Source organism: Syngnathus typhle, linkage group LG18 (genome assembly GCF_033458585.1).
Source record: "Syngnathus typhle isolate RoL2023-S1 ecotype Sweden linkage group LG18, RoL_Styp_1.0, whole genome shotgun sequence".
Taxonomy (NCBI): Eukaryota; Metazoa; Chordata; class Actinopteri; order Syngnathiformes; family Syngnathidae; genus Syngnathus; species Syngnathus typhle.
The window spans coordinates 5,841,092-5,868,300 of NC_083755.1; the positions used below are offsets into that span (position 1 = coordinate 5,841,092).

General features: G+C 47.8%; 1 protein-coding gene across 12 annotated transcripts; it reads right to left on the bottom strand.

Moving 5' to 3' along the window:
• LOC133143195 (calcium/calmodulin-dependent protein kinase type II subunit gamma) lies at positions 1 to 26,171 on the bottom strand. 12 transcript variants are annotated; one of them, XM_061264992.1, is made up of 24 exons: positions 26,043 to 26,171; positions 23,489 to 23,708; positions 21,672 to 21,766; positions 17,389 to 17,448; positions 16,434 to 16,488; positions 16,231 to 16,296; positions 15,194 to 15,266; positions 14,008 to 14,110; positions 13,321 to 13,404; positions 12,859 to 12,953; positions 12,436 to 12,558; positions 12,237 to 12,320; positions 11,877 to 11,919; positions 11,171 to 11,233; positions 8,503 to 8,543; positions 7,918 to 8,001; positions 6,740 to 6,784; positions 6,609 to 6,654; positions 6,361 to 6,441; positions 4,492 to 4,641; positions 3,855 to 3,930; positions 3,688 to 3,782; positions 3,250 to 3,486; positions 1 to 2,917 (listed from the first exon to the last, which is right to left on the bottom strand). In XM_061264992.1, the coding sequence occupies exons 2-23, from the start codon at positions 23,551 to 23,553 to the stop codon at positions 3,254 to 3,256; spliced, it is 1,860 nt and encodes a 619-aa protein (XP_061120976.1). In that variant the 5' UTR covers positions 23,554 to 23,708; positions 26,043 to 26,171; the 3' UTR covers positions 1 to 2,917; positions 3,250 to 3,253. The 12 variants fall into 12 exon arrangements, with proteins under 12 accessions (XP_061120976.1, XP_061120977.1, XP_061120978.1 ...); XM_061264993.1 differs by having other exon boundaries at positions 1 to 2,960; XM_061264994.1 differs by lacking the exon at positions 11,171 to 11,233.
• Between the last annotated feature and the right edge of the window lie 1,038 nt (positions 26,172 to 27,209).

Genomic DNA, 27,209 nt, shown 5'->3' on the forward strand with positions numbered 1-27,209 from the left:
CGGGGTGCTGAAATAGTATTTTTATTAAATACTTTGAAGATCCAAGTCTGAAGAATAACAAAGCTAGGATGAAGACCAACTAACACTCAGACAAACACTTTATAGTCGTCAATTCAAATGGTTGTTATTTCATTGTACATCATGATCATGCAAAAAAAAAAAAAAAAAAAAGTCCAGCGTCCGCGTGAAGGCTGGGTAAGGTAAGGTAAGGAAAGGTAAGGTAAGGGTGGCAGGGAGGGTGGAAGGGCAAGGGGAGAAAATAAGCGCAGCCCAAATATCATACCATAAACAACGCAGGGGGAAAAAACATCGAGGGCCTCATACCAAGCGTCGGCTCCGGCATCCTTTTTTTCCCCTTTGTTTTTTTTCTTTTTGATTTAACAAAAAAAAAGTTTATTTATCATGTCACCTAGTCAACATTCGAGATGGAGGAAATCTCAAAAGATGCAAGTATCGTCATAATATTATTAACACTAGTAGAGCTCCGTCCTCATTCAGGTAGGTACATGGTAGAAATGCGTAACTGAAACATGCATAATAGTAACTAGTGCTCTTGCTCGCTCTCTCTTTTAGAGACTCCCCCACCCGTCCAGAACAGAGCAGGCACAATTCTTTTTAAAACCACCAGAGGTCGTTTTTCTCGGTTGCAATCGTAATCAAATACGTGCATGTGTGTGAGTATGTCGCAATCACTTCCTAGCCCAACTTCCTGCGGGTCGCGTGCAGAACTCCAGCTTGGCAACTTGGCAATTAAAAAAAAAGACAAAAAATTGACAGCCACTGACAAAACATTGCCAAGACAATGGAGGCAACATCAAAGTTCAGGAGGGGCAGACAAGTGCTAAGCTTTGGTGGGGGGGGGGGGGGGGGGGAAGAGCACACAACATTGTGGGCTGGGATGCAGATCATACAACATTGTGGGGCGAGTGCAAATCACACCAAATAACGAGGCGGTGTCCATCACAATGTTTCGGCCCGGTTTGGAGGACAACACTGTGGGAATGGAACACATCACATTGTGGAGTGGGTGCTGATCAAAACCTTTTGGGCCAGTGTGTATCACAACATTTTGGACTGGTTTGGCTGACAACACTGTGGGGTGTGCGCACCTAACGCAGTTGGGTGGGTGCAGATCACGCAACATTGTAGGGCGGATAACAATCACAACATTATTGGACGGGAGGAGACGAAAACTTAGTGAGAAGCAGTGGACCACAATATTATGGGTTAGCTACAGATCACCAAAAAAAAAAGTGTGGGACAGATGGGAGGATTAAACAAGATTGTGGGAGTGTAGATTACACAACACTGTGGGACAAGTGAAGATCACAAAATTATGGGGTGGCTGGGGATCACACAACATTGTAGGGGGGGGGGGTAGAAGATCACAATGTTTCGGGGTGAAGTGGACCACAATGTGATGATGGGAGCAGTCAAGATTACACAACATACTTTGGTGGCTGAAGATCACACAAGATTGTGAGGCGTGTGCAGATTACGACATTAAGTGTTGGATGGGGATCACAACATTGTGGGGTGAGCTCAAATCACACAAGATTGTGGTGGTGTGGCTCACAACAGTGGGGTGATGAAAACATTGCAGTGGGTGGGGGGGACCACACTACAAAGTGGTGCAGGTGCAAACCAAACAACATTGTGGGGCGGATACGTCAAACAGCACCAGGCGTGCGCGTTATGACGTTTAAAAAGTGGTAGGACACAAAACTTTGGGCCGCCCAAAACAGAAAAAAAAAAAAAATGTTGAATGGAAACCTGCAAAGTCGAAGAAACTGCTGAGGTGCACAGGATGCATGTACATATGATACACATTTCTACATACATCTATACACACACTGTATTTACACAGTGAAAAGGAACAAACCAGGCCCAACAGGAAAATAACAGACCAGAAGGCGAAGGACGGACGAGGCGGTCAGGGCGCGCATGCGATCGCCTCATGCGAGGCAGTCCCTTTCTCAGCGGCGCCCTCTATCTGCCGCATTATCAAACCCATCCACCCCATTGCGGCATACGGACAAGACAGGACAGGACGTGCGCGGGAAGCGTTTTCAAACTCACGATAAAAATCCTTCTTCTGATTTTTTTTTTTTTGTTCCTTCTAAAAAGCACTTTTTAAAAAGTAGCCAGTCAGACAAACACAACAGGACAAAAAATAAAATAAAACGAGGCTCGTCACAGAACTCTAAAAACAACACAAGCTTAAATCGGCTTTCCAAAGTGTGGGGGTGGGAAAACGGTCTAAACACGCAAAACGCCTAAAGTTCTACACTTTGGTGCTTCATGATATCAAGTTTTGTCGTCACCCTCTCGGGCTCGTCCACACGCTCCCCGGTTCCCTTTCATAAGCCACAAGGGCTTTTTACGCCGCGACAAAATCCAACGTCTCCGCTTCTCCCTCATTACACAGACGAGATAAATGCTTGCTGGGGTTTTGGTGGGTTTCTGGAACATCTAAGTCATAATTTACATAGTATATTCATAACTCATACTCATAAACTGTCACAAGTGTAAGTCGCCTCCTCCCCCGCGACGCCTCGTCCGGCGCGGGCGGGGCTGAACAAAGATGGCCGCCGAGGGGAGGCGCGAGAGGGCAAAGACACGCCCTCCGCGGTCAGGCGGGCGCCAAGATGCATGCATCACATCCCACGTGGGAGGAGGGGGCGGGCGGCAGGGGGGGCCGGGCGTTGTCTTGTGCTCGGCCGGCGCCCCCCCGCGGGGTCAAAGGAGGACACTGGGGGGGGTCGGTTGGTGGTCGCGGAGAGGGATGCCGTCTGGCCCGGCCGGGCTCCTGGCGCTAGCCGATCCACGCGGGGGCGTTGGGGCCCCCCAAACACACTCGCCGGAAAAAAACTGCCCCCCAGAACGCCTCCACCGGCACAGTGGAGGCTCAGGACCACTGAGGGGACAAACGACACCGGGACGCAACGTCACCATGAAATCTTTAAGAAAAAAGAAATCAACGGATATCAAAGTAGGATCAATTGGGAGGGACACTGTCATTTAAGTTGACAGCAGACGGCGGTATGATGTCATTAAGGCCGCCTCGGGGATGAAAATAAATAAAAAGGCAAATGTTTTTCTGCTTAATTCATGTTTTGACTTGACTTACCCTTGCGTGAAAAGCTTCAAATAAAGATGTGCACATTGAAAATGCCACCTAGTTTTGACATCTTGGTTCCCTTGTAAGTGGAGCCAGGTAAGGTGTAGACGTGGTCCCATGAGGCTTACCTGATCACTGTAGTGGCGCGGCGGGCGCTCCCGAGCAGTGGAAGTGAACATTGAGCCACTTGCTGTCGCGGCGGTGCCACACGCGGGTCTCCTCCGACTGGCTGGAGCGCGGGCGGCCGCCCGAGTCCACGAACTGCGTGAGGCGGATGTACGCGATGCACGCCGCGTCCTCGCCGATCAGGTGCACGTGCGGGTTGAGCAGGGTGGTGTGCACCGGCTTGTTGTTCTTGCTCAGCACTGCGCTCATGCGGACAGACGGGAATTGAACACGCGGCAGGGTCGTTAGTGCTGCTCTCAATTCGTGACTGCTAAACCTAAAGGACATTTCGAAAGACTAAATCCCAAGAGGAGCTTCCCCCCCCTAATATTATTATAATACAAATGCACAGTCAGGGTTTCAAAAAATTGTTTTGATCAAATGTGTGCATGTGACCTCACAGTTTTCAAAGTAGAACTTGTGGAAGTCCATGCCCTCCACCAGGTTTCCCAGAGCCTCGGGTTCGAAGGAAGTGAGCCCGGGATCACAAATCCTCCTGACCAAAGCAAAGAGGTGTGCGAATTAAAGGACGGTAAATAGTAAAGCCACAGAGCGCGCTGTCACTTACGTGTAGGCGTCAAAGTCGCCATTGTTGATGGCTTCAATCAGCTGCTCGGTGATCTTGATGATCTCCTGCTTGCGGCCTGAGGACGCAGTGGTGGACAGACTGGGTGACAAATGCTAGCCAAGCGCTAACAAGTTTGCCGCTTGTCTTGAAAACAACGCGAGACAAGTGTCAACTGAACTCGCTCTCTGCAATATCCCGTCTCGCAGACGATCGCCAGCAGGCGTCCAGCTGCAAAGGACGCCACCGTACATCGCAACTATACTCACGCAAGGGCGGCGGGAACCAGTCGGGAAATGCACAAAAGTATTTGGACACGACTCATTGTCAAGTTGAACATGCAGTCCTTCCACAAATAAACTGAATCGATCATTTCAGACAAGTGAATTCTTCACAATTCGTAGGATCAGTCGGCCAGCGTTCAAGCAAGCTAGCAAAGGGAAGGAAACTTCAATCCCGTGTTGGTTTGGAATTAGGGTTAGGATTTTTAAATCTGCTTTCAAGTCGGGTTTAACTTGTTTCAAAGCATGAAGCGGTTGGTGAGCATTACAATGGCCAGCAGGGGGTGGAGTTAGTAAGTGGCAGGAGAGGTAGACAGACAGGTGGTAGACCGGTTGGTCAATGTGTGATGTGCTCTTACTCTGCTTAACATTGCTTTGAGCAGCGGCAGAGTTGTTGCCCCCTACTGGAGCGACGGTGGTGGCGGCGGCGGCGGCGGGCGCGCAGGACAGTTCAGAGTCGCTGTTGCCCGTGCTGTTCCAAGCCATGCGCTTTACGTCATGCGGTGGTACTGAAACAAACAATGGATGGTCAACACCCACACATGCGTGGAAGGACAGACACTGGGGAGAGGTCATGGAAATCATCCAAATGCTCATCCCATGCAGTTAAGAGCAAGACCCGGATTTGTTCGAAACGAGCAGGTCACCAGGAGAAACATTTGTTCTGTCCATTTTCAATTGGCAATTAAAAAAAAAAAAGACAAAGTGAATCTTGCTTTTAAACTTTGATTATGACAAGTTTTTAATTTGCCAATTGGAAGAACAAATGATAGATAGATTCAAGGGGAGAGGGAGGGCAAGATGGCAGCTGGTAGCAGGATGAGTGCGGCTCCGCTTATGACGTGCGAGTCATGCAACTGCTGGCCCTGCGCACTCTGCTCTTAACGCTTGCCACGACGCAACAGTGTCCTCTGAGGAGAAAGGACAGAAGGCGACGTCGGCGTTGCCTGGGGGTAAGGGTGGGGTGGAGTGGGGGGGGGGACGATCGTGCAGCTTTTTCTGACAAGACAGGGGAAGATTAGGACGGAGCTCTTCGAATACAATAGAGGTGGGTTACAAGATTAAGGCTACGTCCTAAAATAATGCCCGTGCAGCAGGTGGCGCTATCAACCACAAGGTCGTTACGTTAAAACCAAATGCGAATCGGCAAAATGTGCCTTCAGTGACCTCTTTTAACTTTCACTTCAGTACACTATGTCGTTTATAAATAATACAGAGTAGCAAATCACTGCAATAGGCTACGGCCACCTCGAAAACCTACAGGCGAGGTGAAGTCCGCCTAGGAACAAGTGAGCAGGAAATAGTATTGCAGGTACGTATCATCTCGAAAATAAAATACAACAAATACAAATATAGAAAGGAATCAGACATGTTTGGGGTATAAAGTGGAAGAAAGAGTGAGTGTGAAAAGATTCACAAGCACGTGGGTGCAAGGGGAGCAAGGGCGTCGTCCAGCTGGAGCTGTCACATTAGGAACAAGAGGGGAAAATGCAGGGATAACACAACACACACACACTCAAAACACACACTCACACTTCAAGGTTCCCACAGTGGCCCTGATGGCTTTAATTGCTTTGTGCCTGGAGTGTATGCCAAAGCTGAGAGTACTCACTATTCTAGGGGGGGCTCAACACAAGTTAGGGTCCCAACTTTTTTTTTTTTTTCCATATAATTTTCAAGGAGCCAGAGTTGGTCAAGATGACATTTCATGACACGATTTGGGAAGACGCTGACACCGCCGGAGCGGCTCCGGCCTCGGCTGGAAGCTCCAATTATTGTATTCCACGCAGCGGCATCGCACAAGTGAGGGGAAAGTGAACTCGGCTATTAAAGCCAGTCTGTACATTTGGCCTTGATCAAATCCAAATTAGTAACCGGCGGATTAAACTGACATCTGTGCTTGGCATCCAAATTGTAGACTGACTGTCAGCCTCATCCGGTTTACTCAACCGTCGCATTCATTTTGTACGGAATCACGAAAGCCGCGACAAAACAAATTGATCACAGGGTTGTCCGAAGCGTAAAACGTATCAAAACAAAAACGCCATAACAGTGGGAACCCGCAGCTTGGCGGGTGAGTGAGTGAATGTGCACGAAATCGCTGCTGGTGACCGCAGGAAGAAGTGACAGTGTTGGGTGGGAGGTTTTAAGGTTTAACTTAAGGGGAGAGCGGGGGGGTCTTGCTTGTTAGCTCCACCAGAAAGCTTCCTGTTTTAAAGCAAACTTACTGGCAGGTGAGCTTTGAGGTGAGGGCAGAAGTGGGGGCATCTCCTCGGTGGCGCTGCTCAGACTCAGCGCTGAACTGTCCGCTAGAACACACACAAACGCGCGCACATGTGCGTACGGACGCAGCCAGACACACAACATGTACAGAGACACGATCAAGAGCGTGTCTCCCCAAAAGAACCGTGCCTCGATGGATGGGAGAGCAAATTAAAGAGAGTCAAAAAGCAAAAAGGGAGTACACCTTGCTTACCTTTCATTTCTTCCTCGTCGTTGGTGGCGTTGCTCTCTGTTGACCCCTGAGGTAACGTCAAAAAAAAAATACCGTTATGACTGCAACCGGTTCCAGGTGACAAGCATCTGTGTTTTCAGCTTGCATCTTACCTTGATGCCATCGGGAGGGTTGTGGACCACCGTGCTTTGAGATTCCTGCCGCGCAAAACAAAGTCATTCATGCTGATACGCTAGGCAACAAAAGTTTGCTTCATTTACAAGATCCAAAATGAAACTGCTAGCATACATGAACACATGTACTGTTAGAACCCTTAAGCTAAGTGCCAGCTACTCCCCCCCAAAAAGTCCCTACATCGTAGCAACACAACAGTCAGGTTTAGCAGGTTGCGGAGAGGAGGAATGCTGGGCAAGCACCGAAATGTGGAAGATGACGTTAGCAGATGCTTAGGAAAGGGTTATTTATCAAACTGGATAGAATGCGCTACTTGGCAAACTGATCGGGCTCACGTTGTAGAATAAAAATAAGCAGGGCGTGGCGAGTTGAACCCGGTGACGTCAAAACGAGGTGAACATGTGCATCCTGACATTTAAATGTCATCAGTATCCCATCATGGAAAGAAAGTAAGGGTAAGGCTATTCTTCTGGATGACTTGATAGATAATTCCAACAAATTCTTCCCAGAGGAGTTGGAGCCAGGTGGCCCTACTACGTTTTTCTACGTCCTAACAGGTCACCATTAGATTCAACATACATTTCTTTCTTTGCTGGTGGAAGTCTACAGGGAAGAGTCAGGCCTACTTGGAATGTTGCCCAGCCAAAGTTTGCCTCAGGTCGGATGCATATGCTCACCAACTCCTTTCCAATTTTTACTTGGCCCCCTCCTCCCATCCCTGAGTGCTTGGAGGAGCTTCAGGGCCAACGCTCGGGCCTAGTCGGAATTTTGCCCGTACAAGAGCTGCACGCGCTGACCAAGTATTTTCCAATCTCTGGTTCTTCTTCACCTTTCTTGATGATCTCCCCCTGTACTACACTTTTATTCATCATACGCATCATTAAACTTGGGCGCTGTGGAAGGGGGGGAAAAAAAAGAAATACTCTCAGAAGAAAAAAATAAAAAATAGCGCTTTAAGATTTGTCTGTATTTTGAATTCAGGAAGCACATGCGCACCTCAGCGGGGGAGCCTATGGAGGGCGCGTGCAACACTTTCTAAATGGTGGCTGAACAGGGACGACAATCACAAACACGATGACAATGGCGCTCAAACATCTACTGGGGGGGTTGGTGTTAAAATGCAGGGACCAACAAGACTGCGACGGGCCTACTGTACCATCTGGGCGTTGGTTGCCATGTTGCTGTCTTTCAGGGCATTGATGGCGCTCACTATACTGTTCTTACTGTTGTTGGTGGAAGGCTGGGACAAGAACGCAAACACTCAAAGTGAACACACACAGATTAGAATGGTGCTCCGTTTAGGAAATGGAGGGCTAATGTTAGTCAAGGCTGGCGAGCTGTTGAGAGCTAACAGGGCAAATGAGCGGGTGAGTGCCACAGAATGGCCTTTAGATCATCCTTTTTACTGCCTCAATAACTCTCTATGCTTCGACCACTTAACTGCACAGAGACCCCAGGGGCAGGAAGAGGAGGACGAGAGGTAGGCAGGAGGAGGGAACGATGCGTTATAGTGGACAAAGATGGATTTCTTGAAAGAGAAGCGGTGAAAAAGCTTCCGAAAAAATATGAATATTTTAAAAATAAAAAAAAGACTAGATTGATACATCAAAGGGGTAGGGGGAAAAATCCAGTTTTGGGACACGAAGGATTTTCAGGAGTCCACTTAAAATGAGTGGACACGCGAGCTAAAAACAGGAACAGGAACAATCGACTCAATAAGAATAATTCAAAGGACTCTTACCTTAGCAGAGTCGGATTTCTTGTTGAGTAAACTTTTGCATGCTGCAAAAAGAAGGAGAAAAGGGGGAAAAAAGAGAAGGATAGAAAGGGAGAGAAACAGGCAGAAAAATTGAGTTTCATATTTGGCCATGGACTGAACGGTCGACAGGATGATGTCACCCACGTGGAACCTACAAAACGTGTCGACCGGGCGGATCCCCCCCCCCCCCAACCCTTCAGCTACATAAATTGGCTAACCTCTTTTCAATCCATTCCCATCATAATCCATTCATTGTCAGCTGGGGATACGAGAAGAAACCCGAGCGCAGTGTAAACTTCCTGAATCCATTTCCTGTCTGGAAGGAAGGACCCCAGCACAACTAAAAGGAAAGCCGTGAGCTGGCTTAATGTATAATCATCGATTTCTCTTAAAGGGCCCTGGTCACCTTTCAACCGACACAATGTTAAAATTCACACACCCAAGTTAAAAAAAAAAAAAAAAAAAAAAAACAATCTTGTGTTTCTTACCTTCCAGAAGAAAAAGTAAGGAAGAGGGGAAGGGGGGGGGGTTGGACACAGCAGAACAAAGATAAGGGGCACAGAGTTGAACGATGGCCAAAAAAAAAAAAAAAGGCAAGTCATGCTTTGTATTCATTCTTAGCTGCTTTTAAATTGTCTTTATCTGAACCTTGCCATGCAGCAAGCACAGAAAATCATTCCTGATAACCAGGGTCAGGACATTTTTCAGCCATCCAGGGCCACCCCTTCACCCTCGCCAAAGTTAAGGCGGTGGCGGGGGCGAAGGGTGGACGGGATGGTTTTAACACATCGGCAAAGATATTGCCTCCGGAGAACATTCCATAAAACACACGGGAACCTCTAAACGTCAAATGTCCCAAAAGTAGCGCAGGTGGAATGACTCTCGCTCTCGCTTTGATTTAGTCAATGTGAAATACAAATCAGCTAACGGGTATTCTGTTGAATTAGTAGCGAGTTAAAAAATGTCCCACCAAATAAGTCCAATTAGATGAGGATTACGTGTGCGGCGTCTCGAACTGATTGCATTTGACCTTAAAGGTTCCGCGGTACGGCGCATGCGAGAAGCAGCAAGGCAAAACACTCCTGCATGGAACCTAATACACACTCGTGTGGCATTGAGGCAAAAATAAATAATAATAATTAAGGCAACATGATGCTCAAGCTGTCACACCCTGCGTCTGCAAAAAGGGGGTGCAAGGAAGCAGTTTAGAGTATCAGTGATGTATATCACAGTGATGAGTGATAGCATCCGCGGGGAAGGAAATGCAAGAGCTAAATAACAGGAGAGCTCATGTCAAACTTGATATTGAGGAGGGGGTGGGGAAAAAAAAAAAAGAACAACTTACAAAACTTGGTCCAGGGAGCCCGCAAACCTTTAAAGGGCTGCACAGCTGACAAGCAAACCTTCACAAGCACCCGCTAGAATCTCAGCGCACCATTCAGACATTTCCCAAAGCCGCACCTGCCTTCCTTTTTTAATCCGCCTTCATACGCACTCTGATTCATGCAGTGTAGAGCAGAGCAGACCCTCCCGTGTGGAGGACAACGATGACGGAGAACCCGCTGCGCTCTACACTGTTCCTGCGCTCAAATCTAATGGAGCCACCATCGGAATCGCCGACCTTCAGCGCACATTCCCACCCGGCGGGATGAGAGCTGTCTGGTTTTAGTACTCGACGATTCAAGACAATCCATGCCGTTGTGTGTAGTCCATGTTGGGTTGCAGTTGGGCAAGAATGAATCACATTCAGCCCAAAATTGAAGCATTCCTTCATGACGGCATGTGGGGCAAGTACTAAAAACAGACCACAGGAGGGGGGGAAAGGGTGGGGGAACAAGAGAATCATCCGGAAGCCCGTCTTCCGTCTGAATTCCCCAGAAACCCCTTCCCCCTTTCCGTCATCCACGTCTTATCCCTCCCCAGGAAAACCCAGGTCCGACGATGGCAGCACGCCAACCCAGCTCTTGCCGGCCCCCTGCAGTTTCAGTTACCCGCCCCCAGGATACATCGCCCCTCCTCATCCCCTCCCGCCCCCGAGGTCTGGGGGTCAGCAGGAAGTCGGAATGGAGCTTGTCAGATGTGGTGACATGGCTCGTTTCTGGGGATGGAATTGGCGTGGTGGGAAAAGGGCGGGGATGAGGGGGGGTGAGGAGGCAGAGACTGAGAGGTGAGGTGAGTTGTCGATGTGGAAAGGAAAAAAAAAAAAGAAAGTGCTCTAGAGGTGAACCGATGAGCAATAAATGTGTTTTTGTCGCATTAAATCAAATTGGATAACCATTTGATTGTGGAAAGGGCATCTGCGTGTTTTAAAAAAAAAAGTCACTTTTAAAGGCCTTGCACTTATCAAATGTGACATTTGGAGAGGGCCATATGGCTTTAATCATCTAACAAACATCTCAATGAATTAGAATCTCCACGACACTGAACCAATATTCTAATTTATTGAGATGCACATATGCGTGGATATTTTTCACGTGTAGACGAGCTTAATGTTTGCGCATGCAGATGTGTGGTCCTGAAGATGCCAGCGGAGAGTGAAGCCCCATGCACCAGCCCCATGAAACAAACCAAAACAAAGTGTGTGTGTGTCTGTGTGAGTGAGTGAGTGAGTTTAGAGAGGAGGTGGATGGGCGTGTCTTCTGGGACGTACCTTCCTGAGCCAGTGAGGCAGTGGAGGAGGCGGCAGCAGCAGAGTTGGTATGCTGCCGGCCCACTATTGGACGAGAAACGCTACAGTTGGGAGGGGCTATGGAAATTATACTTTTTGACCGTGGGGGGGCCTAGGAAGCCACGGGGGGCGCGTGGATTCAAGCCAGACTACATCACCGTCGCTGGATAGATGTGGACTTGGACTGAAAGCAAAAAAGATGCGCACCCCGTGGATTCCTAGGCCCGGAGTCGAAATGTTACCCATGGAATAAATAAAAGGCCCCAAATCAAGCCAACCTCAGCAGGAGGCTCAGATAAAAATCCTAATCTTGCTTTTATGGCATCACACTCGTCCCTATGTATATACATCAAAAACAAAACAAAACAAAACAAAAAAAGATTATCTAGACTATCTCGCAAACATGCAAATTCTCCACAGGCAGCAGAGAAAAGGAAGACACACACACACTCTCACTCACACACACACACAAAGGGAGAAACATATTAGCATGGCCAAAGATACAAGTGGTGTCCACATACAGTCAATAACACGATATATGTTATGTTTATGCATTAGTGTGTGCATGTGTGTGTTAGGGAGGGAGGGAGGGAGGGAGGGAGGTGGGGGGTGAGGAGGACTCCGACTATCCAACTCTCCTTGCTCTGCGTGTGCTGCGTGGGGAGCAGAGGGCGAAGGGCACACCCACCTGAGAAGTTTCTGGACACCAGCATGGTGGTGAGGATGGCTCCCTGCAGGAGGAGGAAGAGGCGAGGGAGGACATTAAAAGCAGCCGATGCTTCTTCTCCTTCCTACCTCTCTGTGTTCCATTTCCAAATGTTACTCGGGACGCTTATGTGATTAAAGTGACTACCGCGGCGCCTTTGAAATGTTTTTAGACGCGCTGGATTTGTTCAAAGCTGCCTCGGTGACGTACCAACTTCTAGCTGAGTCAAATGAACTTTGTTCGGGATATATTGTGAAGTGAAACGCTAAATAAAGACAATTACAGATGGCTGTGGGCCATATTTTAAGTCATAGTGAAGAACGCAAAATAGAGCAAGTGTACCTTGAGTTTTCGGCGAGCGTTAAACTTGCGGAGGCACTCGACAGTTTCCTGTCTGTGCATCATGGATGCCACAGTGGAGCGGTGCTGCAAAGGTGGAGCAAGAAAAAAAGATTACACATACAACAAGGCTGTTAAAAAAAATCGTGGGCATCCATTCAGACATTTTTTTTCGAAGGGCGGGTGATTCAGAGTTACTTACGCAGACCCACGGGTGCTTGAGAGCCTGCTCGGCAGTGATTCTCTTGGCCGGGTTGATGGTCAACATCTGGTTGATCAGGTTCTTGGCCTCGGGGGTCACTGTGTCCCACTCGGGAGAAGGAAACTAAAAAGAATGACAAGTGGTTACTAATAACCGATGCAATGTGTATTTGTGAATTCATATACATTCAAATGTATAGAATTTAAATTGAGTGCGCATTGTGGGGTGGGTGATCTTTTTTTTTTTCAGACAGAGCGAGCGACCACACACGCCTCTGCAATGCGTCAGGGAGGCTGACTGGATCAATAGCTTTGGACCAATGCTCAATTGGACACTATTAGACATTCCAAAACTGCTTAGCAAAGCCCTGCACTGCACCCGTGCAACGTCTCCCCCCCATTACACACGACGGCGGACACTTACGTCGTAGGCTCCGGCTTTGATCTGCTGATATAACTTGTGCTGATCCTCATCCCAGAATGGAGGATAACCAACTAACAAGATATAGAGAATAACACCTGAGAGAAAACGGAGAAGCACTGTTAGATGCAATCCCTTCATTTGATTAAAGACACTTGATAAATAAGTCCCGAAAAGAGCGGCGCGATAAATAACAGTCATTTACACCAAAATCTATTGCGGTAACCAAAAGTGACAATTCCACTCGTGAATTGTGCCCGCTAAAAGGGAATGAAATTGATAGGTGGAATCTAAAAGTAATGCATTCATTGCTAGTAGCATAGATCACTGAGTAAGTAAGCGTGCGCTTGTCGATGGGCTGGACTGGTGACTGGTAGCACGCTGTCCCCATTTAACGTCATTGGAGCAAGCAAACCATCTTGTCTCTGCAAAATTAAAAGCCATTACTCATGGAAGACGACTCACCGCAAGCCCATATGTCCACGGGCTTGCCGTAGGGGTCCTTCCGAAGGACTTCCGGAGACAGATAGCCAGGCGTGCCCGCAAAGCCTGCCAGACAGGGGGAAAAGAAAAAAATGTCAGCGGACACAACGAAGCAAGATCTTTTTTATTGCTCATCAAGAATATTTTACTGTGCTTATCTGAGGAGTAGAGGGGGGGAGAGTCGTACTACCTCGCTGACCCTCCCGGAATCTAAAGCAAGGCCAGATTATGACGGCGCCGAGTCACAAGCGAACGCCCGTTAATCATCTGGCTTGTGCTTAAAAGTCAGCCAAATGCTGGCCGCTCGGCCCGGCGCCAAGGCACACTGAACTGAGCGTGAACTGGAATCAGTGTGTGTGTGCACGCGTGAAGAAACAAACATTCACACCAATTTGCTCACACCAAGTTTTGATCAAATGCTCCTCGTGCAATGCGGTCACCGGGGCCCTCGTTGGCATTTAAATCTCCTGACTAAACTGCAACTTATCATACGACTTATTTATTCATTTTTTACTTTACATGTCATTTAAATGGAGCACATATTCAACCAGGATGAATCCATTTGCATCTTTTATGAAAATGTGTTCACGTGTGTCTTGAACAATACTTGTTTTGTTTTTTTTATGCTCCGCATTGCCGAGATGAGCGTTTCCGTTTGTGCTTTCTCACCAAACCAAGCCTGCTGGTCTCCCTGCACCTCAATAGCCAGGCCGAAGTCTGCCAGCTTCACTGCAGCTCCCTTCATCTTACTGGCCAACAACAGGTTCTCAGGCTGGGGAAGGAGCACACAGACACACACACACATGGTGAAGCAGAATGCAGGACAGAAGATCAAGACTGTGAGAGACAGCAAGTGACAGCCGCTCGCCACCGAAGCCATTTTTCAAACATATTTGATAAATTCAATGTGGCGCGTGTGTGTGTGTGTGTGTGTGTGTTGGGGGCGGTAAAGGTGCGAGAGCGCGCAATGATGGCAGGGAAAAAAGGGTGGGCACGAGCGGAGAGCGGACGAGTGGGTTGAGAATCTCCACAGCAGCAGCCGCAACAGCAGCCTTATATGGATGTGAGCCCGTCGCCATAGAAACCACCGGGGAGTTATTTAGGCAGCGCCGTAGACGGCATGCTAAATGGAAAGTGTACTTAGCGAGAGGCGGCGAGTGTGGCGGCGCTCTAAATGGCCGTTGTTTGGGCAGGAGGACATAAAGGGCCTGCGGTAAAAGCCCACTCAGGATAAAAGGCCAACAAATCAGACGACCAGACCGCATTGGGATAATAGCGTGGCGCTCCAAGGGGAAGAAAAGAAAAAAAATCACTTTTTTTAACCGCAAAATTATTATTATTTTAACGATCCTTACTTGAGGCCACGTTGTCATCATCGTCTCAAAGTAGCTTGACAGGCAAAAGGAGCCGTGTAAGTCAATCAGCTCGCCGACGAGACACTAAGCCCCTCCCCCCCGCTCACTCCGCGGGTGGCGTGATGTCATTCGAGTTGTCCTGGCAACTTCAGGGGTTCATCTATATTGCCAGCAACCACCCACGTCAGTGTAATGTGTGCATGTGTGTCCTTGTTTTTTTCCTTGCCATAGGTGACACACACAAACGCACGCGCGCACACGCGCTCTAGTCACGTGGCCATGACTCATCAACTGAGAGAACAAATATGGAGGATGAACCAGCGGATGCGAAAGGGAAGAAGAAGAAAAAGCAGGACGGGGAAGAAAAAAAAAAGACGAGCCACAGAAAGCGAGCGATGGAGCAACCGGGAGCCATCTGTGTGTTGCCATGGCCACGAGCAGAGGTGTGTGTGCATGTGCGTGTGTAAGTGCGGTTGTCACGGAAACGGGCAGCCACTCACCTTGAGGTCTCTGTGCACAATATCATGCTGGTGGATATGATTGACACTCTCCAAGATCTGACTAATGCAATGACTGTGGGGGGAGGGGGGGCGGGGGGCAAAGAGACACGTCAGATGCGGTAAAACAAAAATGTTCATCTCACAGATGCATGACTTTGCATTTGTCAAATATTCAAAGAAATCGAAGAATGGGAGTTTTCACTGGCGCAACTGCGGGCGCAATGAACCATAATGGGCCGCAACGTTAATGGCGGTAATGCGCATGAAATCATGTCCAAACGCAAGAAGAAAGAGCGCACTCTGCACTAAGTTGCGTAACGAGCCTTTAGCAAACAAGGCGTTCTCCCTCGGAGACATAACACAGGCGCTGCGGTTTAAACAATCGATACTCCCGGAACGCGTGTGGGAAGCCATCTTAATAACGGGGGCGTCCGCGCAAGCTGCCGTGCCGTTATTACGCGTTTTCACACTCGCCTTGTGAGGACAAAAAAGAAAGAAAAAAGAAAGAAAAAAGAAAGAAAAAAATCCCTCTGGCCAGCAGCCCCGATCGCGTCATTACGACCGCCCTACGCGGATTGCAGTGTCAGGCCTCGGCGAGTCCCCGTGCTCCGGGCTCGTGTTTGTGTCACGTCTCTGTAAAAGGTCAGCGTCGGCAAGGTCGCCGGAGAACAGCGGCTCAGGCCTAATTCGAATGTAGGAGGGTGCGGGGGGGGGGGAGGGTTGTATCTTAAACTCCCTACTGGTGTGCAGGGACACACAAAAAGCGCTAATCGGGTTGTCCAGCAACACTCTCTAAGCTGCGCACCACCCAGACAGCAGGAGAGAAAACTCGAGGAGTTAAATGTCAACCAAAATGGCAGGAAAGCGTGGCGAAATATATTCAAGGCGGCCAGCGCGCGCGAACAGGGTGGCCCCGGGCCGGCCTCGGAAACGCCTCATTTGTCATCGTGAATGGCGACGTTGAATTTACAAGGCCTATAAAAGAGAGGCGGGCATGAAATATAAATGACGCCATTGATGAAGGGGCGCGTGCGTACCTGGCGTCGGCCTCGCTGTAGTACTCCCTGGCTACGATATCTTCAAAAAGCTCCCCTCCTGTCACCCTGGGGGGAGTCGAGGGGGCGAGGGGGAAGGTTAGCAGGGAGAGCGTGCGCTTAGCATACACAAACAAGCCGCAGTCACGCGCATGGACAAAATGTCAACGTGTGTGCGCGGGTGTGTGTATTCACAATATACTCACAGGTCAAAGACGAGGTAATGAAAGCCCTCTTCTGAAATGCTGTCATGCAGTCGCACTGAAAGACACATGCAGGGCGACTGTTATGTTCACACTTGTGGATTAGTACAATTCACACTTCAAGAGGAGACACTATTATTTGTGCACGGGTTCCACACAATAAATTGTAACACCAAAACTTGTACTTTTGACTCCAGTCAAGCGGGTAAAACATTCTCTGTTGGGTTTGAGTCTGGACACTGACTTTGCATGTCTAAGACTTCAAACCTGATGAACTCCTTTGTGGTTTTGGCAGCTTGCCCCTTGAGTCGTTACAGAGCATGCTTATTCGATTTTGTTCCAAGTGCTTAGCACGTTTGCCGTGTCAACTTCCTCCTCTTTCACTGCCCTGCTATGATGTCGCTGGTACACCTCCCGCCATCCAAGCTGAAATTGCGTGAAGTGGGTATCGTTCAAGCCACACGCAGCCATCCGACAGCCAGGCCGAGACATGGCGGAGGGCTTGTGTCAGCCTATCGAGGCTTTTGGTTACGTAAAAAAAAAAAAGAAAAATATCACTTGTATAATATGGCCAAGTAGGATGGCTGGCCCCGCGGCGAGAAACTAGAGTGGCTGCTCATTCCTTCTCCTCCTCCATCTTCTCGCTCCTTCCTCCATCTGTCTCCTTGTCCTCGCTCGCGTCTCTCCATCTGTCTCTTTCTTGTGCCCTCTTTTGTCCTAACTTTCGACGCAGCCGTGCCAAAGTGTGTCAAGATCGAGAGTGAAAGAGCAAAAATCCATCGAGCGAAAACAGGAAAGGAGGACAAAAAAAAAAAAAAAGTGGGACACGAGGACGTGAGCGACAAGCGCCACCAGAAAGGTGTCATTGATTTAGTCATTTCCTCTTTCCTTGCCCTTTTAACATCTCCATTAGAGGCGAGGCGTCTATTTGGTGTGCGAGTCACTGGAGCAAACTCACCGATGTTGGGGTGTTTGAGGAGCCGGCAGATGCGAGCCTCGCGCTCCAGCTTCTGGTGGTCTGAGGAGACAAGATGGAGGGTTTTACTTCACACAATCTCATCGACTGTTAAAATACTATTACACAAATAAACATCAGATCAGATGATATTGCTTGTGACATCTTTCACGTGCGTAAAGGCAAATATTGCAGATAATTAATATTGCAATCATGCAGCTGAGGAAAAGGTGCACTGAAGCGGAGGTTTGAACGTGCGCTCTCATTTAAGCTAATTTAACGCTAAGCGGAAATTAATGAGGGCGTGTACCGTCCCCATGTGGAATATTGCTGTGTTTGCACTTTTTGGATGGGAAGGCGCGCACACATAGGCTTAAGGATTTTACAGATTTTGCTCTATGTTTGTATGTTGTATGAACATGAGTACAATAAATCCTTACTAATTTGCAAAACTCCTTTCACATTTTTTTTGATGTTCGGAAAGGACTATCGTGAGATCTGCAGGACTGTGATCAAGAATTAAAGGTGAAGGTGGGACTGCATCAGGGATCCCTTCTGAGCCCCTTCCATTTTGACAGTCTAACAAATGGCATTTTTAATTTACAATATGAAGGAGCGTGTCCATGACTTGAGATTTTCTTCGCTATTCCTGTAAGGTGCCCGTCGAGGGCTCACTGTACACGAGTTTTTTTTAAATGACCTCCTGCCCGTGACGGCTTGAGATGTTACCACTAAAACATGTAGCGACGGGTGACCGGGGGTAACCGGATCCGGTATGAGTCAGAGTAGGCGTGTGCATGTTATACGCTGCAGCTAAATGTGCCCCCCCGCCCAAGGCCTCCGCGCACAAATATTTGCATTCGCTTCTTGTCAGGCGTTCACTTTCGTACGCCAAGTCGCTCACCTGAACCGTTTGCGGGGGGGACAACAAGCACATTTAAAGGGGCGCAATAAGAGCGGTATGGTATGAAAAATAAAAAATTAAACAAGAGACACTCCTCCACACTCTCCAGCTGTCATGTGGCTTCTTTGTTTCGCTTCGTCCGACCTGTTGCTCTGTTGGAGAGCTTTTAAAGCCGCAGTCTGTTATTTCGAAGCTGTCTCTCTTTTTTTTTCTTTGCCTTCCTCCCCGCAAGGTGTAGATTTCCAGAGATGGAGGGAGAGACCCGAAGCGCCGCCTAATTACACCGCTAACGCAGGACGCCGAGACCGACAGCGAGAAGGAGGGAGGATTACACGCAGCGTCCATTTGCTAGAAGAGGATCACACGCTCCCCTGAGTGTGTGTGTGTGTGTGTGTGTCCCGCGTGGTGCAGTGTCATTGCAGCATTCACTAATTCATTCAATCTCCCCTATTTGTTGTGTGTGTGTGTGTTAAAAGAGAGGGATGGAGGGTAATTACACTGGCACTTCCTGCTGCTTTCTAATTGGCCATCTGCGATGCCAAGGGGCGGGCCCCGCAGCCATCTTACATCACGGACAATCGGAGGCGCCCGATCTACTTTTGAGCAAAAATTGTGTAAATGATATTTTTTTTAAAAAGATCCCCATATAATATAATTATTTCGGAAACACGCAGACATCTTAATCATTTTGGGGATTTTACTGGATTGTGAAGCTGCGCCAAACATGGAAATGACGTGCCTCCCTGAATGCCTTTAGTCCGGAAGCGCTCACAGAAAGTACAGAGGAAAAAAAATCTTGAGCTTTTAACAGCACTTCCTTTCTGTTTCCATCGCTTCCGTTTGCCTCGCTGCTCAGCCCACCCCTTCCTCTCCTCAGATTACTGCAGTGTTTACCAGAGCTTTGAGAGACTTACCCACCAGGCCACGCGTGAGGTCACACTTGCCCCATCAGGCTAAAAGAAAAAAACCTACCAGTCAAATCCTCATGCAGAGCCTGCCTGGGAGTCACTAGTACATGTTGTGTTTGCCGTAGTGCGTGTAGGTGCATGTCACTGCAGCCACACACTCTGCGTTGCTATGTGTGTGTATGTTTCTCCACTTGACTCTATTGTGTGTCCCGCTTCACCTTGATGTCCCACTGCGACGAGCCGATGATCTGCCCTTTCTAAACCACTCTCACCAGACAAAATATTAGGTGCACCAGCCTCATTGAACGAGGACCAAAATATTTAATAAATCAATTAAAAATAGGGTGAAACCTCCAACAACCATTGGAAAAAAAAACATCTCACTTTCATGAGCCCGTCTATGGCTTTGTGTTACGTTAGCATTAAGCTAACAAACTCTCGCGAAATGAAATCACATGGTCTGGTTTAACATTTGTTTTCAAATACACGCTGTTTAGTTCATTTGGTTTTACGAGTCAGTTTGACAGTACGCTTTAACTGGGAGTGGCGAACAGCTTGAAGCAAGCACACTTTTCTTCTTATTTGCAGAACTGCGCAAGTGAGAGCGACAAGGAGCACTGTTAACTCTAAATGTCCATAATGCCCGTGAGGCAAAACTATCCCCTGTTGACTGAGCATACTAATGACTTGACAACTTTTACATTTCTACTTTGACTGGCAAGGGAGTATTTTCGATACTAGCTTTATGGTGACAGTGAAAACTTACTCCTCAACAAGCAGCAGTTTTGCAGATAGTAAACGATTCTTCAATAAAGAGTCTTCAAGCTGTTCAATGCCACTGCCGGTTAAAGCTTAGCGTCAAACCAAACCTAAATAAAGACGATGATTCGGTTGTATAGATAAACGAACCACAAAGTTAGGCAAGTTGACTTAGCTTTATGCAAACAATTTAAACAAGATTTTATTTTAAGGCCATATCGCCCAGCCCCGCATCAAGAAGCCCGTCGCTGGACGCCAGAGATGGAACAATAACTGTGGCGACATGCACACGCAGATGCATGCTATATTCGTGTTGCTTCACGCGCACACATACCGACAGACGACGGGAGGGCAAACAAGGAGGCGCCTATGGAATCTGTGGGGTCTTAGTGTTTGACGAGATACATTTAGCATAAGTGGATTAGCCTCAATCTCCCTTTTACAGCAAGACAAGAGAGAGGCCACCAGGAAGACAAGTGAACGACGGACTTGATGAGAACAAAGGGAGACGTGTGACTGTGTGTTAATGGTCGCAAGAAGCCTATGGTGGTGGTGTGGGGGGGGGCAATTAGGGGAGGTGCCACACAAGTCCGCGTCACACTTACAGCATGGCAGCAGCAGGCGTGTGTGCACGCACGTGGGCGTGGAGCTGCGCGGCGATGCGGCGGCATATAAAATTCAGGCCCCGAGAGCTGCAGTGCTACGCAAAGACGCCACAGCAACAATTACATTGATTCACATCCTGCCCCTCCGCCGCTACCGCTGCGTTTTTTATTTCATCCTCTCAAGCCCAGTCGACAACACACACACACACACACACACACACACACACACACACACACACACACACACACACACACACACACACACACACACACACACCCAACCCGCGTTGGAAATTTGGATCAATTGACGGCACAGACGATGTTGGGAGAAACCGAGTTATTTAATACGGACATTTGCAACAAAAAAAAACAAAAATGCAGAATCATTAAAGTGATCACAAGACCTTGTGATTAAATTGGATATCGCCTCGGAATTATGGACACAAGCGCGCTGCGTTGAAACATGCGGCACTCACTGGACACTTCATTAGGTACACCCGCACCACCTTAATTGCATCCTCACTAACGACGTTTGAATGGACTAAACAAAATATTCAAATTCTTCGTGGCGTGATGCAGTGCAGTCAAAGTGCAGTCTGCCTGTTCAAAACAAGACCGCGAGAGTCACAATGCCGTTTTGTAGTGGTGTGCATCCCTCCAATAAAAGACAATTTGATACGCATCTCGATGCAGGCAGTGCGACACGATTTAAGGAGAGAACATTTCCAACCGGAATGATCTGAGTGGATTCAGTGAAATTACAGTTAAAACCGATTCCATATGGCTGAAGCTTTCTTTTATAATCATTCAAGTATATTTCATTTCGGCCAATTAGCAAATCGGGCTCCTGACATCTCTCACTAGGTCACACCCCTTAAAGGCACATCCAACACACAAATACTGTACATGCTGGCACATTGGCACGTTTTCGCATTTAACAAACCAATATGCGTGAAACAAGGGATTATATTTATAAAATAAAAAAAACATCTTTAAGAACTTGCGTTCTAATTCAAGGAGGATTAATCGGGCTTGAATGCACCGTTGAAAGTCGACAAACAGAGCAATGATGTAATGCGTGTATTTCTGTGCGAGTGTGTGTTAGCATACCTCGTGCAGATAGCTTCTTGGTGTTGATGATTTTGGCGGCGTATTCCTGCCCGGAGGATTTCTTGACACATCGGCGCACCACTGAAAAAGCTCCCCTATGAAAACAAGACCACAGTGTTATGAAATAGGCACTTCACAATCGACTCGACAAACCAAACCTTCCTAAAAGCCGAAACAATTGCAATTATAGCTTTTATCGATCAGGACCGCATGCAAAATTCAGTTTTGGAAGGATTACGCTGCTAACCTTGAGTTAACATCCCAAGCTTGGTGAACTCTCAACATAAGGACAGCAAAAACTAGTATGAAAACTTTTGGAGGGACATTGCATTTTAACTTTCAAGGTTTTTCCCGGCTCAAATTTGATCATACCAAACTGCAGACAGTCGAAGGGCTGTCGTTGAGCTTAAGTCAGGATTTAACCACTCCGCACCATGCCGCCGCCATGAAATGAACCGGACCTCTCATGGACGACCAAATACTAATCTTCCATAGACATGCAAACGCAACTACAATGCTACGATGGAATTACATTTGTCACAATCATACTGCCCAATGTTTATTCTACACACGAACCCCAGATGGAAACTGCACCCCCCGCCCCCCTCACGGTCTACCACAGTCCAATTCTGCGCCATCATTTTCCGTGCACTATCATCTCCTGCGCAAGCACTCTGTTGCAGGGGAGGGGGCTTCGGGCGACCTGTCACTCCATGAAAGCGTCCACCACTGCCACCGCCGCCGCCACACTCAACTCCCCCGCCACCGCCACCAGCACTCTCCTCTTGCTTTCAATTATTTAGCAGCAAATGAGAGGTGACGGCTGACAAGAGGCCCCACGTGAAACAAGTTGATGATAATGACAGATGGCGGAAAAGATGCTTTAGGGTTCGAAAAAACAGTGGTCAGTGTTGAAGGAGAGCCACTATTCGAGATCTGCAAAGACGTGGCTGATGCTGCCTTTTTAGGGAAGGGTGGCGATGATGATGTGGAAGAGGATGATGATGATGAAACAGCAGCAGTTGTGATGTCGTCATCAAAATACCGAGAAAACGCGCGTCACCACTTCTTAACGTGCGCGTGATTATTAGCTCCAATTTTAAAAAGTGAGAGAGAGAGAAAGGCACTGTGATGTGTTCACAGACCTGCGCCGGGGGGAACAGCTGGTGCGCGGGGCGTTACGGCGCAAACATTAATACAAGCGGCCGGGACCGCATGACTTCCTCATTAGGTGATCCAGGGCTATGTAACGTTACTCAACACGGGAGCACAAATCATCTGCAGCTGCTCATTGGGGGTGGGTGGGTAGTGGTGGTCTGGGTGGGGGTGGGGGGAAGGGGGCAGAAGAAGAGATCGGCCTTGCGAGTACAGCCTCCGGACGAGGGAGCCCGCGCGGAGCTGTCAAAAAGAAGCCTTGGGCCAGGGGTGGGGGTAAAGGGGGGGGGGGGTGTCAGCGGCTGAAGGGGGCTCCGCGAGGGCACAAAATGGTGGTTGAGTCTATGTTCACGAACCAACATTCGGGGGCGTTTAAAATTTTGAAGAGGGGCTAACGCGGCTAGTGGAGCACCGCGATAGCGGCGGGGCTGGTGACCGAACACAAGCGCTCTCGAGCGGCTAGCCCGTCTAGCTGCAGCCATTAGCGGGGGCGGACAAGCGAGCGAGCACGACATATTGCAAAAGCCCCGGAGGTCCCTCCCGAAGCTACCCGAAAACGTTGGCCTGCAAGCCGGCCAGCCTTGCATTACAGTGAGACGAGGTTGTTGCAGGGGTGGGGGAGACTGGAAGACGAACACGGTGCATTTGTGTGTGCCGCTTACTTCCCGAGCTCCTCGTACAGCTGGTACTCGTCAGTAAACCGGGTGGACGTTCCGGTGGTCGCCATGGTTGGTGCCGTGAGGGGCAAGCCCAAGCCTCGGGGGAAGGGGGTGGGGGTTCGACGGCGGCTGGCTCTCCGTGCGGTGGTCCGACAGAGGGGTGCGTAGCCTAGCTTTACGACACAAGCGAAGTGACAGGCAGGCAAGTCTGAGGAGCAGAGCCCTGCACACGCACACACAGAAAGGGAGGGGCTATTGAGAGGAGGAGTGACGCGAGTTGCGCGTGTGAGCCGAGCGGAGGAGTTCTCGCGAGATGTGCTGAAATGAGCCCCCCCTCCCTCAACCCAAAAAATAAACTGTGACCATGTGTAAGGCTTGGTCCTTTGCTTTATTAATACGGAGAATCGACTATTTTATTTAATGCTGACATATCACAAATACTACAAAGAGACCAATGTCATGAAAAAGAAATCTGTATGCAAGTTGAGAGACAAGCATTCACACTAAATGAGTGGGAAACCTAATTTGAATAAATGAATGCGGAGAGACGTTCATATGAATTTTGATTCCTTTTAAAATAATTTGAACATTTTGAGGCACTAGTATTACAATTGCATCAATTTTATTTGGGTCTAGAAATGGTTGAATGTTGCAAGACAAATGTTCAAGTCTAATGTTAATGCTTGTAAAAGCAGGTGAATGCCAAGACAAGCAGTCACACTCTTGCTAATGTATGTTATAAATGCTGAGAGGTCAACTTTTACCATAATGCTAATGCTTATAAAGGTAGTTGAATGCTGAGAGACAACCATTCACACATTTCCTGAGTGTCCGACTGTTCTCTGTCACACTTGACTGCAGCAGCAAGGCAGCCTCCTGCTCAAACACACATCCGCACACACACGTTGCATAGGCAGATAGCGATACACACAGCATGGATCAATATTGATTAATGCAGGTCTTGCTCTGAACATAGTTGCCCTTTTCCAAGTCATTGACTTTGCTTTTGCATATGGCTCTGTGTCAGTCAGGGAGGGGAAGTGGGGGGCAAAGTTGGGGGGTTAGCAAGCTAGCAACACGCAAATGGGCTGCAGCACCGTGAGTTGGCCGGCTCTAAAAGACGCCGTCGCGCGCTATCAGAGTGTCTTGCTAAATGTTTAATGTGGCGTGAGCGGGAGGCCATTGCTGGCCAGGGTGGGTGGGGCTGTGGAGCTCTGGAGGGAGATCATGATGCCCCGCAACTCACATGCTTCGCTGCTTATAGTGCAGCATGCAGTGTCCATTTTGGCTCTAGTTACCAACTACCCCTCCCTTCTGACTTTTGGAGACTTGTGGTTCCTCCATCTAACGTCGAGCGAGGCCGAGGCATGCAGTGTGTGGTCGTCGAGCGCTAACAAAGGGCTGAGGAGTTGAGCATTATGTAACAGCGTGTGGAGGCTGAGGAGGTGGCGGAAGAGGAGGCGAGGCGGCCGGGTTCGCACGTAGGAAAAGGAGGGCAGGAGCGAGGCCATCAGCCTACGTTTTCTGCGCGCAGCTCATTTGTCTTCACGCACATACACGGCCGCGTGCGAGAGATTTTTCTGCATCGCGCGCACGCAGATAGCACTTCATATTTGAACTTTTCCATGTTGCGGCTTTTCTTTGTGTGTTTGCATGCTGACAAGCCTCGGGGAAAAAAAAAAAATAAAATCAGCTTTTTCAGAGTGCTGAGCAGGCACACAGAGGATGCTCGCACGTTGCGTTCAAACACCGACACGGAGTAGGAAATCTGAGCACTAAGTCAACAGACAAGCACTGGAAGAGTGATGGTTTTGTTTAGCCATCCATCCACTTTGTAAAGCGAGCGTCTTCATTAGGGTGCTTTCTGCAATGGCCTATCAATAAATCTATGGAGCTGTCCGTGGTACTGAAGTAGCAGACATTATTCAACACACCCTCTCCTCTTGACATTTGTTTGCGATACGCTTATCTTTCCTCAGTAGTATTACAAATTGTCATATACACAGACTGACTGCATATGCAAAGGCAAGCACATTTGGAAACGAGCAAGAGTAACAGTTCTTTTTGGCAAATAGTCATTTAATGAATCACATAAGTCCTCCAGTCTGCGTGTGTGCGTAGTCCACGGCTATTATTAGCTTTAAGAGGAGGCGTCAAAGTGAAAAGTAGTAATCGTTTTGGAGCACAGCGTCATGATCGACACGGCATTTTATTTGATCGTTACCTTTGTGTCTTTTATGGGTTTCTAAAAAATAAAATATTGTGACTGATATTAGGGGCCACGACGCAATCTGCGCGTTACATCACCGCATGACGATGATAATAATGAGAGGGTGGACGGGGCCACTGGACTGAGTCATAACACGCTTCCTTCGCTCCTGCCTCTTGTTTTTTTTCCCTTAGGTTTAGACTATGAAGACAATGAGAACAAGGGGCGGAGTGAAAAATAAGTTGTCGAAATTGTTTAACATGACATATTCTAGGAAATGTAATTTTTGAACACTTGGGTTCGCCATCCTCACGTTTCATTGTGACTGAGTGTGTGGCTGTAAAAGACCTGTTGCGTGATGTGGGCATCAGCAGAGTGTAGCGTTGGCTGGTTCTTCATTTGTTGAATGACACTGGCTGGACTGTGTCCCAACTTATTTGTCCAGTCTATGCAGCCACTTCTTCACGCTGATGGACTGTCAAATTTGCAGCAAGGAAGGAAAAAAAACAGAAAAAAACATTTAAGCACATAAAAAGCTTGCTACTCACTGATTGACTCCATTATCGTAAGGAGGAAAAAGTGTTTTATTGATTTCAAAATGCCATTTGGAAAGTTGGGAGTGATTTATCAACAAGGAAAAGTGTGCTTTTGCTGACCTCCGGTGGTTTTTCTGCTGAGGTAGCCAAATGCTGCTATTTTTCTTATTTATTATGGAAAATGGACTTTTTAAATGTTTTGGATACAAATCGTTGTGTCTGGAGTCTCTGGGCTGCCTGTAAAGCCATCAAGTGCGCAATTAAACAACTCAGTCAGCCAATTTCATCAGGAAATGAGTATATTTCCAAAATGGAAAAAAAATTGAAGGTACATCATTTTTGAGAGAACAGTTTTAAATCCACAATGTCTCCTTTAAAAAGATTTAAAATGACTGGACCCACACACACATTTACTTGTGGCGTGCGGTCAAATCCTGCCCAATGTCAGCCATGCTCACTGAGCTGGAACAACAACCTGACAGATGCACCATAAATATCCTCTTGGTTGAAAACCAGGAGAGTGAGTTAAAATTAATCCATTTTTTTTCCTTTGTTTTTTTCTCTTTCTAACTGATAAGGGTTTGAGTGATTTGTTTATTTCCCGTCACTGCGGCTTAGCGGGCTTGGGTCCTCTGCCAAGTGCAAGTTTGAATGACCTATTTGAGGGGAATTCTATCCCAGTTGTATTATTTAAGAGGAGGGTATCATCGTGCACTTTGAAATGTGGCAATGTGAATGTTTTTTAGAGCTTCTCAAATGAATGGGGGTGATAATGTGAGCTTTAATTTTCTTAAATAGGCTAATTAGGGGAAATTGCTGATTTATTTTGACCTAATTGTAAGTTATTTCTAAACACATACATTTAAAATCAAGCTATTTCATTGATAGAAATATTTACACTTAAACATGTTTGGGATGAATTCTGTCGAGTGCCTTACAATTAAGGTAAGACTATTTTTACATCTGTAATTCTGACATT

Coding starts and splice junctions, on each gene's coding strand:
- LOC133143195 (XM_061264992.1), bottom strand. CDS start 23,553: ATGGCGACCACCGGAACGTCCACCCGGTTTACTGACGAGTACCAGCTG. Junction 16,297..16,433: donor CATTACCTCGTCTTTGACCT/GTGAGTATATTG, acceptor GACTCCCCCCAG/GGTGACAGGAGGGGAGCTTT. Junction 12,954..13,320: donor CGTGGACATATGGGCTTGCG/GTGAGTCGTCTT, acceptor GTTTTCTCTCAG/GTGTTATTCTCTATATCTTG.